At 36.3% G+C, this 13,811-nt stretch overlaps 2 protein-coding genes across 9 annotated transcripts in view; one reads left to right on the forward strand and one right to left on the reverse strand.

The window, feature by feature from the left end:
* CORIN (corin, serine peptidase) overlaps positions 1-7,982 on the forward strand; it is a 261,470-nt gene extending 253,488 nt beyond the window's left edge. The window contains 1 exon segment of the mRNA XM_082462463.1: positions 6,006-7,982. Within this exon segment, the coding sequence (XP_082318589.1) occupies positions 6,006-6,188 (183 nt within the window). The 3' untranslated portion in view covers positions 6,189-7,982.
* ATP10D (ATPase phospholipid transporting 10D (putative)) overlaps positions 1,498-13,811 on the reverse strand; it is a 158,345-nt gene continuing 146,031 nt past the window's right edge. For 7 of the 8 annotated variants that reach the window (XM_082462460.1, XM_082462456.1, XM_082462455.1 and 4 more), the window contains 2 exons: positions 13,515-13,702; positions 8,117-10,424 (listed from right to left, as the gene is read on the reverse strand). In XM_082462460.1, the coding sequence (XP_082318586.1) occupies positions 10,094-10,424; positions 13,515-13,702 (519 nt within the window). In that variant the 3' untranslated portion in view covers positions 8,117-10,093. Of the gene's footprint in view, positions 5,307-8,116; positions 10,425-13,514; positions 13,703-13,811 lie in introns of those variants that run through there. The other variant, XR_014263870.1, reaches the window with a different exon arrangement.

The raw sequence follows: 13,811 nt of genomic DNA on the forward strand, positions 1-13,811 counted from the left end.
ATACTATACATAGAGAATACTAAAAATGCCACCAGAAAACTACTAGAGCTAATCAATGAATTTGGTAGAGTTGCAGGGTACAAAATTAATGCACAGAAATCTCTTGCATTCCTATACACTAATGATGAAAAATCTGAAAGAGAAATTATGGAAACACTCCCATTTACCATTGCAACAAAAAGAATAAAATACCTAGGAATAAACCTACCTAGGGAGACAAAAGGCCTGTATGCAGAAAACTATAAGACACTGATGAAAGATATTAAAGATGATACCAACAGATGGAGAGATATACCGTGTTCTTGGATTGGAAGAATCAGTATTGTGAAAATGACTATACTACCCAAAGCAATCTACAGATTCAATGCAATCCCTTTCAAATTACCAATGGCATTTTTTACAGAACTAGAACAAATCATCTTAAAATTTGTATGGAGACACAAAAGACCCCAAATTTCCAAAGCAGTCTTGAGGAAAAAAAACGGAGCTGGAGGAATCAGACTCCCTGACTTCAGACTATACTACAAAGCTACAGTAATCAAGACAATATGGTACTGGCACAAAAACAGAAACATAGATCAATGGAACAAGATAGAAAGCCCAGCAATAAACCCACGCACCTATGGTCAACTAATCTATGACAAAGGAGACAAAGATATACAATGGAGAAAAGACAGTCTCTTCAATAAGTGGTGCTGGGAAAACTGGACAGCTACATGTAAAAGAATGAAATGAGAACACTCCCTAACACCATACACAAAAATAAACTCAAAATGGATTCGAGACCTAAATGTAAGACTCGACACTATAAAACTCTTAGAGGAAAACATAGGAAGAACACTCTTTGATATAAATCACAGCAAGGTCTTTTTTGATCCACCTCCCACAGTCATGGAAATAAAAACAAAAATAAATGGGACCTAATGAAACTTCAAAGCTTTTGCACAGCAAAGGAAACCAGAAACAAGACGAAAAGACAACCCTGAGAATGGGAGAAAATATTTGCAAACGATCAACGGACAAAGGATTAATCTCCAAAATATATAAACAGCTCATTCAGCTCAATATTAAAGAAACAAACAACCCAATCCAAAAATGGGCAGAAGACCTAAATAGACATTTCTCCAAAGAAAACATACAGATGGCCAAGAAGCACATGAAAAGATGCTCAACATCACTAATTATTAGAGAAATGCAAATCAAAACTACAATGAGTTATCATCCCACACCACTTAGAATGGGCATCATCAGAAAATCTACAAACAAGAAATGCTGGAGAGGGTGTGGAGAAAAGGGAACCCTCTTGCACTGTTGGTGGGAATGTAAATTGATACAGCCACTATGGAGAACAGTATGGAGGTTTCTTAAAAAACTAAAAATAGAATTACCATATGATCCAGCAATCCCACTACTGGGCATATACCCAGAGAAAACCATAATTCAAAAAGACACATGCACCCCAATGTTCATTGCAGCACTATTTACAATAGCCAGGTCATGGAAGCAACCTAAATGCCCATCAACAGATGAATGGATAAAGAAGTTGTGGTACATATATACAATGGAATATTACTCAGCCATAAAAAGGAACGAAATTGAGTCATATGTTGAGACGTGGATGGATCTAGAGACTGTCATACAGAGTGAAGTAAGTCAGAAAGAGAAAAACAAATATCGTATATTAACGCATGTATGTGGAACCTAGCAAAATGGTACAGATGAGCTGGTTTGCAGGGCAGAAGTTGAGACACATACGTAGAGAACAGACATATAGACACCAAAGGGGGAAAACTGTGGTGGGGTGGGGATGGTGGTATGCTGAATTGGGCGATTGGGATTGACATGTATACACTGATGTGTATAAAACTAATGACTATTAAGAACCTGCAGTGTAAAAAAACAAACAACTAATACTAAAGTTTCATTGGGTTATTTGTATGGAAATATGTTAATATAAATGTTTCAGACATTACATGAAATTTCTAAAAATCTTATATGTTCTAGTATAATGTTATAAGTCATAATTCTAGTTTTTACTTTAAAATGTATATCTCAGAAATAAAAAAACAAACAAAAAACAATGGAATCAAGAAGAAACAGAAAATTTAAACAGATTGAGCACTGTAAGTGAAATAGAATCTGTAAAAGAAAACAAAACAAAACTCCCTGCAAACAAAAGTCCAGGACCTGATGGCCTCACTGGGGAATTCTACCAAACATACAAAGAAAAACTTATACCTATCCTTCTCAAACTATGCTAAAAAATTGAAAAGGAGGGAAAACTCCCAGAGTCACTCCATGAAGCCACCATCACCCTGATACCAAAATCAGACAAAGACACTACAAGAAAAGAAAATTACAGGTCAATATATTTGATGAATATAGATGAAAAATGTATCAATGTAATGTGCCAGATTAACAAAAGGAAAGACAAAGCACATGATCATCTCAATAGATGCAGAGAAAACATTTGAAAAAATTCAACATCCATTCATGATAAAAATTCTCACCAAAGTGGGTATAGAGGGAACATATCTCAACATAATAAAAGCCATTTGTGACAAACCTACAGCCAACATAATACTCAATGGTGAAAAGCTGAAAACCTTCCTGGTAAACTCAGGAACAAGACAAGGGTGCCCACGCTCACCACTTCTATTCAAAATAGTATTGGAAGTCCTAGCCACAGCAATCAGACAGGAAAAAGAAAAAGTATCCAAGTTGGAGGGAAAGAGATAAAACTGTCACTATTTACAGATGATATGATACTCTATATAGAGAATCCTAAAGTCTCCACACAAAAACTATTAGAACTAATAAATGAATTCAGCAAGGTAGCAGAATACAAGATTAATATACAGAAATCTGTTGCATTTCTTTACACTAACTATGAAATATCAGAAAGAAAATTTAAAAATCCTTTTTAAAATCACATAAAAAATACCTAGGAATAAACTTAACCAGTGAGGTAAAAGACCTTTATACTAAAAACTATAAAACATTGTAAAGTAAACTGAAGATGATTCAAGGAAATGGAAAGATATCCCAAGCTCTTGGATTGGAAGAAGGAGTATTATTAAACTGGCCATACTACCCAAAGCAATCTACAGATTTAATGCAATCCCTGTCAAAATACCCATGACATTTTTTTCACATAACTAGAACAAGTAAACCTAAAATTTATGTGGAACCACAAAAGACCCCAGAATTGCCAAAGCAATCCTGAGGAAAAAGAACAAAGCTTGGAGGCATAACCCTTCCAGACTTCAGACTATACTACAAAGTTACAGTAATCAAAATAGCTTGGTACTGGCACAAAGACAGACATATGGATCAATGGAACAGGATAGAGAGGCCAGAAATAAACCCAAACACTTATGATCAATTAATCTATGACAAAGGAGTCAAGAATACAATGCAGAAAAGACAATCTCTTCAAAAAGTGGTGTTGGGAAAGCTGGACAGCTACATGTAAATCATACCTTATAGAAAAATAAATTCAAAGTGGTTTAAAGAACTAAATGTAAGACATACCATAAAACTCGTAGAAGATTACATAGGCAAAACATTCTCTGCCATAAATCATAGCAAGATTTTCTTAGATCAGTCTCCCAAGGCAAAAGAAATAAAAGCAAAAATAAACAAATGGGACCTAATCAAACTTAAAGCTTTTGCACATCAAAGGAAACCATCAACAAAACAAAAAGACAACCTACAGAATGGGAGGAAATATTTGCAAATGATGTGACTGACAAGGGGTTAATATCCAAAATATACAAACAGCTCATACAATTCAATATTGAAAAAACAAACAACCCAATGGGCAGAAAACCTAAATAGATATTTCTCCAAAGACAACATACAGATGTCCAAAAGGCACATGAGAAGATGCTTAACACCGCTAATTATTAGGGAAATACAAATCAAAACCATATGATGTATCACCTCACACTGGTCAGACTGGCTATCATCAAAAAGTCTGCAAATAATAAATGCTGGAGAGGGTGTGGAGAAAAGGGAACCCTTCTACACTGTTGGTGGGAATTTAAATTGGTGTAGCCAGTATGGAAAACAGTACAGAGGTTCCTTAAGAAACTAAAAATAGAGTTACCATATGATCCAGCAATCCCTCTCCTGGGCATATATCTGGAAAAGATGAAAACTCTAATTCGAAAAGATATATGCACCCCATTGTTCATAGCAGCACTATTTATAATAACTAAGACATGGAAACAACCCAAGTGCCCACCAACACCTGATTGGCTTAAGAGGATGTGGTACAATGGACTATTACTCAGCCATAAAAAAGAATGAAATAATTCCATTTGCAGCAACATGGATGGACCTAGAGAATAGTATACTTAGTGAAGTCCAAGAAAGACAAATATTATATGATGTCACTTACATGTGAAATCTAAAAAATAATACAAATGGATCTACATATAAAATAGAAAGACTCACAGACATAGAAAACAAACTTATAGTTACCAAAGGGGAAAGGGAGGGGGGAAGGGATAAATTAGGAGTATGGCACTAACAAACTACTATACATAAAGTAGATAAGCAACAAGGATTTACTGTATAGTGCAAGGAACTGTATTCAATATCTTGTATTAACCTATAATGGAAAATAATCTGAAAATATGTAACTGAATCACTTTGCTGTACACCTGAAACTAACGCAATATTCTAAGTCAACTAAATTTCAATTAAAAAAAACAGATCACCACTTCTACAAAAGCATACAGCACAATCATAAAGTCAATTTTGTTTTAATAGCAGTTGTATTCAGTAGCATTTCTAAGAAACAAGATAACCTAGTAGTTATAAAGTTGGAGTCATGTGCCAGACTGCCTGGGTTTAACTCCTAGCTCTGCTAATGAACAAGTTATAAAACTGTGCTTCAGTTTTATCATCTCCAAAATAGATATAACAGTTATACTTATTATTATATATTTAAATAATTATATAAGTAATAACATGTAAATAATAATAATAATTACTATTAACCTGTAGGGATTTCATGAGGATTAAATGAACTAATACAGGGAAAGTGTTTAGAAGAGCATCAATAAACATGATTTCTACTATTCCCCGACATTACAAAGTGGGAGGACCATAGATGTACTTACAAGTTTGAAATTCTTGCAGGGCAAGGAGTATTTGTAAATTTCTGCCATGAGTCCACATACTTACTTATTTTTTGGGTATCAATCCTTCTCTTTGGAGGCCATGCAGAATACATCTCTCATTCTCATCTTTTCAGATGTAGCAAACATTAGCATTTTAAAAGCCATAGTGTTTTTCTGTTAATTATATGTGGACAAAAAAACTGAGTAAAACTTGCCTGCAACACCTAAACTTAAATATCAAGAATGAAAATCACTATGCATGTGAAATAAAATGTAGGTTATAAATAAATAATGTTTTACTGTAATTAATTCTTATGTGGTATTTTCTGTTTAAGCATGCTAATTTTTTTCTATTAAATACATTAAGCGGTCTTACTTAATGCATTTATTCACATAGCAAGAATATTGAAAGTAATGAATTATTTTAGAGTATTTTTCTAGCACTTTTCTTTTGTGGGAAAACTATCCTTGAATGTTCCATTTTGGGTATGTTCTACATTTATAAAATGGATCAAACTTAAAGAATGAAATCAATTATGAGAGACTCAGTTCTGATATGCTAAATTAAAAATAAGTTTGATATATTTTCATTAAGTGCAGGAAATGACAAAAAGTCCTCTGACTTCATGGAAGAAAAGAATATAGTCCTTTCCCAAGTCATTTCTATTCTTTTAAAGATCAAGATTTAAAATGTTCTTTTCAAAGTTCTGTTTATGTAGTGGAAAGCTCTCAGGTTGACAATGAGAGCTTTGCTGAAATTTTTCAGGATATTGGTTAAAAACTGGGTTTGGCTTTATTTTACCCTCAGGATAGCCTGGACGCCGTGAGGTCTCTGACATACCAGTGACTAACATCCACTACTCTTCATTACAGGGTGACAGTGGTGGGCCTCTGGTTTGTGAGCGGCCTGGAGGACAGTGGACATTATTTGGCTTAACTTCATGGGGCTCTGTCTGCTTTTCCAAAGTCCTGGGACCTGGAGTTTATAGCAACGTGACATACTTTTTAAAATGGATTGAAAGACAAATATACATCCACACCTTTTTCCTAAACTAATTCCAAAGACGATCAGAGACTTTTACCAGCGACACTCAGAGCAAATAGCCTTCTCGACAGTGGAGGACTTCCTGCAGAGAGCTGTGTGAAAGCACTTTCACGGACGGTAATGCTCCGCAGTGCACTGACAATGTTCATGTTTGTCTTGGTCTAATTTTATGCAGCTTTTTTTTTTTTTCAATTCTATTTTTCTCTTACATCAAGTTGAATGAAAATCTTTTAAAAACCAAAGCAAAACAGAGTTTGTTCTTTTGCCAGGAAGGCCTAACCTTGACTGTAACATGAAATGATCAACCCTGGAAAGAGAAGAGTGAGGGGACTAGGGTAACAGGTTAGAGAAAGTTCCCTTTTGTCCAATCACAAAAAGGACATTGAGATCCAGGCTGACTAATCTTTGCCAGCTTTTGTTTCTCAAGCACAAGAGCATAATGGCAAATTACAGTATTAACATCGGAGACTTGCTTTTGATTTATTAAAAGCCAAGATAATTTACATGCTTAAGTTATTTACTATTACTCTTGTAAAGTCTGCATAATTCTGAGAACTTATGAAAGACAGAGCATCCATTTAGGTAGCTGAAATAGCAAATCACATTGAGCACAAAGCTCTTTTGACATCAATATTAGCACTTGACATGCTTGGACTGCCCATTTTGAATTTAAATAAAGATAGTAATTTTATAGAAAAGTCTCCGTAGAACCTTCCTAGAGCTGGGGTTTGTTCACTGTGTATCACTTAGCCAATTGAGATTTCGACAACTAGGAAAATACCTGTGGGAAATATTTCATTCTGCCTATGTGACAATGAAGTTGAGATTAAACTTTGCTATACGAGGATTTGCTTTAGAGTAGAGAGATGCAATTTTTTTAAAAGAAAATTAAATTGCACCCCACCCCTAATTAAGTATTTTCCAGTTTTCTTGTGTTCGTCCATACCAATAAAGTCACAGAAATGTATCTGAAAGCACAGTAAAACTTTGCACGGAGAAAAACATTTTGTAATTTTCCTTGAAAGATGTTTAATTTCTGGTGTTGCCATTTCTTCCCATTGATAATTAAAACAAAAATTTAAAGATGCTTTTAAAGCACTAGGCCACTTTACACACATCAATTTTGAAGTAATTAGTGGTTACAGTATTTTTTCCCCACAAAAAAGCTTCAAAACACAAATCTTCACATGCACCTACTTAAATTAGTCAGGCTTCCATTTTGCAACATCCAAATGCCTTTTGAACAATTAGGATTCCCTCCACCAGCAACCTGGGCTGCCTCAGCATTCCCCAGAGACTGCCTGCAATTTTATACGTGTCTTTTTTGTACTCTTTTCTATATGTGTGCGTAGGTGACATTTGAAAAGTTGTCTTGACACTTTCCACATTATTCATCTCTTGTTCTGTAGTTTATATAAACCTATTGAGAATGTAAAATCCGGCAACCGAATTGTGGTCACAACTGTATGAAAGTTTAAGAACATATGTCAGTTTTGTTATACTTATAGGTACATAATGTAACAACATATGCTCAACTTATGTTCAGTGAAATATACATATTGTACTTATTTTAAGTAACCCTTAATACAAATAAAATGGTATAATCTTTTCTTTTTATGGATATAAAACATGGAGCAAGCACCAGAAAACGGTGCCTCCCACTATTATAGTTGGCACCCAGTTTCCCACGAATCAAAATTTTCTTGTCTTATATCTCACTCCCCCAGGAACATGCTCTTTTATTTTAGATGGAAGATGGCTCTTTGATTAGTCTGAAATGAGAGGTTGCTAGCAGTCTCCAATAACCCATTGAAGGTCCAAGGAAAACTTCAGCCCTGATAAGAAGGCAAGGATCTTTCATGTCTAGAGCACATTTTGGGAATCTGATCCAATTCTTTTATAAATCTTTTTGGGTAAAATTGTATCACACATGTATACCTTTAATTTTTTTTTTTTTTTTGGCTACTAGGAGCAGATTTGGGCTCCCCCAAATTTGGTGAAATACACTGAATACCGAAATGCAACAGACCACATCAGCTTGGGTAACTTTGTGTAAAAGAGTTATTGTAGATAAGACCCTTTAAAGGCTTCATACAGATCCCAAATCTCTTTTGCCTGAGGGCCAGAAGTGTTTCAGAATCCAGAATTTTAAAAAATTTAAAAAGCATAATATTACAACGTTTAGCACCCAGTAATAAAATCTACTAATATTTTTGTAGCAAAATATATGAATAATTACGTTAAATAAATAAATAGCCTTACATCTGTTTAAGACATTGAATTTGTGCCTAATTTATGAAAACTTTTTCAGTTTTCAGAGTTCTTGAGATTGTGGAATTGTGGATAAGAGATTGTAGACCCATAACATGAAGACTCAAGACTTTCCTCTAACTCATGTGTACAGATACTTTACATCCTGGAGACTGACCTTTTCTCTTAGTCTTTTGGACTCACTCTTTTTATCCTTAGATTCTAATCTTTTATTTGCAAGTGAATATATCTCTAAATTTTTATTTATCGGAAGATGATGATCTCAAGGAATGAATGCCAGCTGCTATGAGGATCACTGACTTTTCCGTGTAAGAAAAGGTCAAAACAATATTCTGGTAAAAGGTGTGCTTTGGGATTTTCCTTCTAAGCTCTGGTACCAATTACTGTTGGATTTGGTGAGTATCTATAGGAGCAATGACAGCTTTTTGTATATGTTATTAAACAGTTTATTTTAAAAAAATCATAAGAAAGACGAAAGCTACCTCCATTAGCCATATGGGATTTTGAATATTCTAGAAACCAGTCTGTATAAAAGACCATTTGCAATAACATCAGAAGGCTACAAAAAATGTCAGACCAGGACAGTAGGTAGCAGGTAGAAGATTAAGCCCTGAGCATAATACTTGAATAGTCATTAAGAAGAGCTTCATATAGACATGGAACATTAGCATGGAAATTTCATGAAGGAAATTCTGGGTGGCCGACAATTTTCAGATGGACAGATACAGACTTTTAAAAGAACTCAACAAGAATATATAATCTTAAAATAATACCTGGCAGTTTTGGTAGGAACTAGTTTCTTTGTTCCAACTAAAACCAGCATACATGATTTGCAACAGCAATTAACTTTATATAGACATTCTTGTCCTAAAATGTATTAAAAAACAAATCTAAGAACCTCATGGAATCCTCCTGAGAACCACCTGTATTTGTGTCAGTTCCATAATATCTTATTTTTAGAGGTTGCAACAGCAGAAAAGTTGTAGGGTATTGTAAAGACTATAAACCCTCAAATGATCTCCTGAAGACTGTTCTGAAATTGATTGTCTCATTTTGATTAGGCTACTGTCAGTTTTAGAATACGGGAAATTGACAAAGGGCCCCTAGACTCAGCTGATTTTGTATTCCTTACCTATGGCCTCTGTTTCCCAACTGAAAACATCTGCACAGAGGTATACCTCATAAAAAGTCTTCTGTTGACAGGACGCAGAGAGAAGAACACGTCTCCATGGAACCCTGGCATCCCTGCTGCCCGTTACCAGTGAAGCCTTCCACCTCAGGAGAACACTGAAATGAGCAGATAGTAAAATAAATACATGTCTCAAATGAATTCCCTTGAAAATATCTGCATTTCTAGAACAATTAAAATGCTTTTACAAAATCCAAAAAGTTTCCTAAAAGCATTTGATTCTGAATTAAATATTTCACTTCTTTAAACTCTGTTCAGGTCAAACTCTAACCTCCTTCACAAATGTCTACAAACATACGGTAAAGGTCATCACATTAGCTTTTCCAAGCCCAGTAAAATGTTCTTGTCCCTTAAGGAAAAATCCAAGTCATGCTGGTTTGGTAGAGGAGCCTCTTCAAAGGCCCTCTTCCAAACTTGAAGGACTACTTGCAACTCCAAGGAGGATATTCTGCTTTTTTAATCCTTTGAGGGTCCAGCCATCCCTGAGGCCTTATTTTCAGAGTAGTCTGAGTCTAAAGCAGTTTCACGTACAGATAAATTTCCTTGCTCAACAGCACAAGGAGTTGCCGACATCACTGCAAAGACAGCAGAAGGGTCAGAAATGGGTATTCTCTCTGACTTAACAGCTGAGTGGTCAGAATACTTAGATGTCAACTGATCCATCTTTCCAGCCTCTTTCCACTTCTTGAGAGCTTCAGTCCTCTCCTCTGCAGGCAGTCTGTCAAAGTGTTTTGCCCTCAGAATTGGAGATGGGAACAGGGATCCCTGAAGAACTCTGTATATAAACCTAGGTTACAAAAAGCATCACAGAATTACATTCACCTCAAATGCATTATGGGACACAAAAAATACTCACCAATTAGAAAAAGTAGAAGGTTCTGATGACCCTTCTTGAGGTAAAGGGGGAGAATAAGTGAATTATAAAATGTAAATAATAACAATATTAAATTAATATTTGTAAAGCACTGAGAAAATAATGAGTTCCTGATTGTCAAATAAAAAATAAAACCTGTAAAAGTAGAGATACCAGTGCTACAGCCTTAACGTTAAGTTAAATGAGATAATACATATAAAGCAGGCCAAGCACTGGCACACAGTAAGTGAGTATTTTTTTAAATGCTAGCTATTAGTTTCCTATGGCTATTGCAGCAAATTACCACAAACTTGTCCCTTTCAGTCCAAGCTGATAGTATTTATGCTGCTATAGCATTCACAAAAACCTTGTGAGTCTCCAATGTATGTCATGGGTATTTACACCATTAGATAAGAGGGTCCTCCACAGATCTTTCCTGTATATCTCATCTCCTTCCTTGGTGACTGCTGAGATGGTTGAGAGGATCTATGAGTCACACACCTGATCTCTTCAGCACTAGCAAAGGCTGTCCAGCCACACTCTGGGCCTTCTCTCCAGAGCATACGCCCAACAGCCAATCTCCTAATTTTAGCAAATTTGAAATCTGGATAGGCTGAGAATTTTCTAAATCTAGTTCCTTTGGGCTTAACAGTACTTCCCTCAGTCTCTTTTCTCTCACATTTTTCTATAAGCGGCAAGAAGAAACCAGACCAAACCTTCAAAAATTTGCTTAGAAAACGCCTCGGCTAAACATCCAAGTTCATCACTTACAAATTCTGCTTTCCACATAACAGTAGAACACAATTCAGCTATGTTTTTTGCCACTATATTGCAAAGATCCCCTTTCCTCCAATTTCCAATAACATGCTTCTCCTTTCCTTCTGAGACCACACCAGCAGTGCCTTTAATTGTTCATATTTCTAGCAACATTCTATTTATGACCATTTACATGTTTTCCAAGATGATATGGCTCTCTCTGCCCATGCTTCCTCCTTGCTTCGGAATTTTCACCAGCAGGCACTGTAATGTCCATACTTCTATTGACAGTCTGTTTAAGGGAGTCTAGTATGTTTCTATTATGTGCCTCAAAATTCTTCCAGGCTCTGCCCATTATCTAATTTCAAAGTCTATTTCACATTTTTAGGTATTTGTTACAGCAGCACCCACCTTTCTGATACCAAAGTCTGTATTAGTTTCCTATAGCTGCTGTAACAAATTACCATAAATGTGCTGGCTTAGAATAACAAAACCTTATTCTCTCACAGTTCTGAAGGCCAAGAATTCTGAAATCAGTTTCACTGAAACAAAATCAAGGTGTTGGAAAGGCCATGCTCCCTCTGGAGGCTCTAGGGGAGAACTCATTCCTTGCCCCTTCTGGCTTCTGGTGGCTGCAGGCATTCCTTGGCTTGTGACCAAGAGATCTCTGCTACCATGGTCAAAGTGCTTTCTCCTTTTCTGGCAGTGTCAAATCTCGCCCTGCTTCTCTCTGATAAAGACACTTGTGAGGGCATTTAGGGCCCAGCCAGATAATCTCCCCATCTCAAGATCCTTAATCACATCTGCAAATTCCTTTTTTCGCTAAATAAAACATTCACCAGGTTCCAGAGATTAGGCCACGGATGTATTTTAGGGGGTCAGTTTTTTCAGCTCACCACGACAATATTAGATAAAATTGTACCATTAATGCTCTTGAAGAAAAATTTCAGGCTATAACTTAAAAGTAATTGTTTCTTCATAAATTCTAAAAGTTCATCTTGTCAGTTTTTAATCTGAAAGCCGGTAATAACAGTGAACACTACAGAATCATCTCAGTTTACCAGTGATATTAAGTATACAACTGTAACCACCACAGAATGACTCAGGTGGGTTTTTCTTATGCATTTCTAGAACGGATGTCTTTCAGCAACAAAGGGTTTGTGCCCATTGTGCCTTATGATTGTGTTACAGACTGGGGTTGGCAAACTTTTGTCCAATGGACCAGACAGTAATATCTCAGGCTTTATGAGCCAAATAGTCTCTGTTGGAACTGTTCAATTCTGCTGTTGTAGTGCAAAAATGCACTACATTGTCCCTACTATGTCCCAATAAAACTTTACAAAAGCAGGCAGTGGGTCAGATTTGGCCTGGGAGCCAATTTGTCAACCCTGTTAGAGAATAATACTGAATCACCATTTGACGCTCATATCATGTTTAAAAAGGTAGAACAGCTATTTCCTATAGTGTTTTCAGCTAAACAGATAGATTTTATAAAACTATAAAGGGGAAGAGCTCTGAAGAGTTCAAGAAATCTATAGATTAGAAACCCACGCATACTTCTTAGCCATTTCCATCCCATACGATATGAGAAATCAAATTAAACTAAAATGGGAAAGTAACTGAAGTCAGAGAAGGGAGGTAAGTTTTCAGTGTTTATAGATCGCAGCAGAGATACGTGTCCCTCAGTACCCATTCTTCTTTTTAGAAGCCCCCAGATTTTAGCCACTCAGAGTCTACATACCCAGGTTCTAGTTAATGGGATATAAGCAATGATGTGTACCACATCTGGGTCATGACAATACAAAAAAGAATAAAAAAGAAGAAAGATGGAAAGCTGCATGCCTTCCATCTTCTCTTTCTCCCTCCTGCAGGCGGAGATGCAGGGATGCAGGGACCCAGGACCTGGATGTGCTGGTGGTGAGTCATCTTTAGTCACGCAGATGAGGGCAACGCCCTTGGGAGACGGCAGAAGAAAAAGAGGAAAGGAAAGGATCTAGGTCCTCGAATACCTTTGTGAAGCAAAGCTGCCCTATCCCTGTGGACTATCAATCAGACTAGAATTTTCCTTGAGAGAGAAATAAATTTTTTCATTTGCTTAAGCCACTTCTATTCCCTGGCAAAAGAGTTAAAACCAATATTTTAACTAGTACACAGACTGACTTTTCCACTACTAAACAGGATGGTCTACTGTTTATTCTTAGCAGTCGCTTGACGAATTCTAAGCCTATGACTTCACTTACTTTCTTGATGATAAAATAAACACCATACCTGGGCAGAAGAGCAACACAGGTTGTGAGAACACAAACTAAGTAGAACACTGGATCCAGCATGTGCTCCTGCATAATCCAATAGGGGTTGGATGGTGGGTTGCAAGTTACACACATGGCTCCAAAAACCAAGGCAAAGAAAAAATAAGACAAGATGCTCCCAACGATGACCAGCATGTGGATCCAAGTCTGCAAGATAAGAAAAGCAGGGGCGATGAACACGCTCGGATAATTTTGCAGCCTGGCAAAATCTGCGCTGTTGAAGAGACATCACATTCCAAGCAGTGGGTGAATGGTG

Source organism: Balaenoptera physalus, assembly GCF_965194825.1.
Source record: "Balaenoptera physalus genome assembly, chromosome: 5".
Lineage (NCBI taxonomy): Eukaryota > Metazoa > Chordata > Mammalia > Artiodactyla > Balaenopteridae > Balaenoptera > Balaenoptera physalus.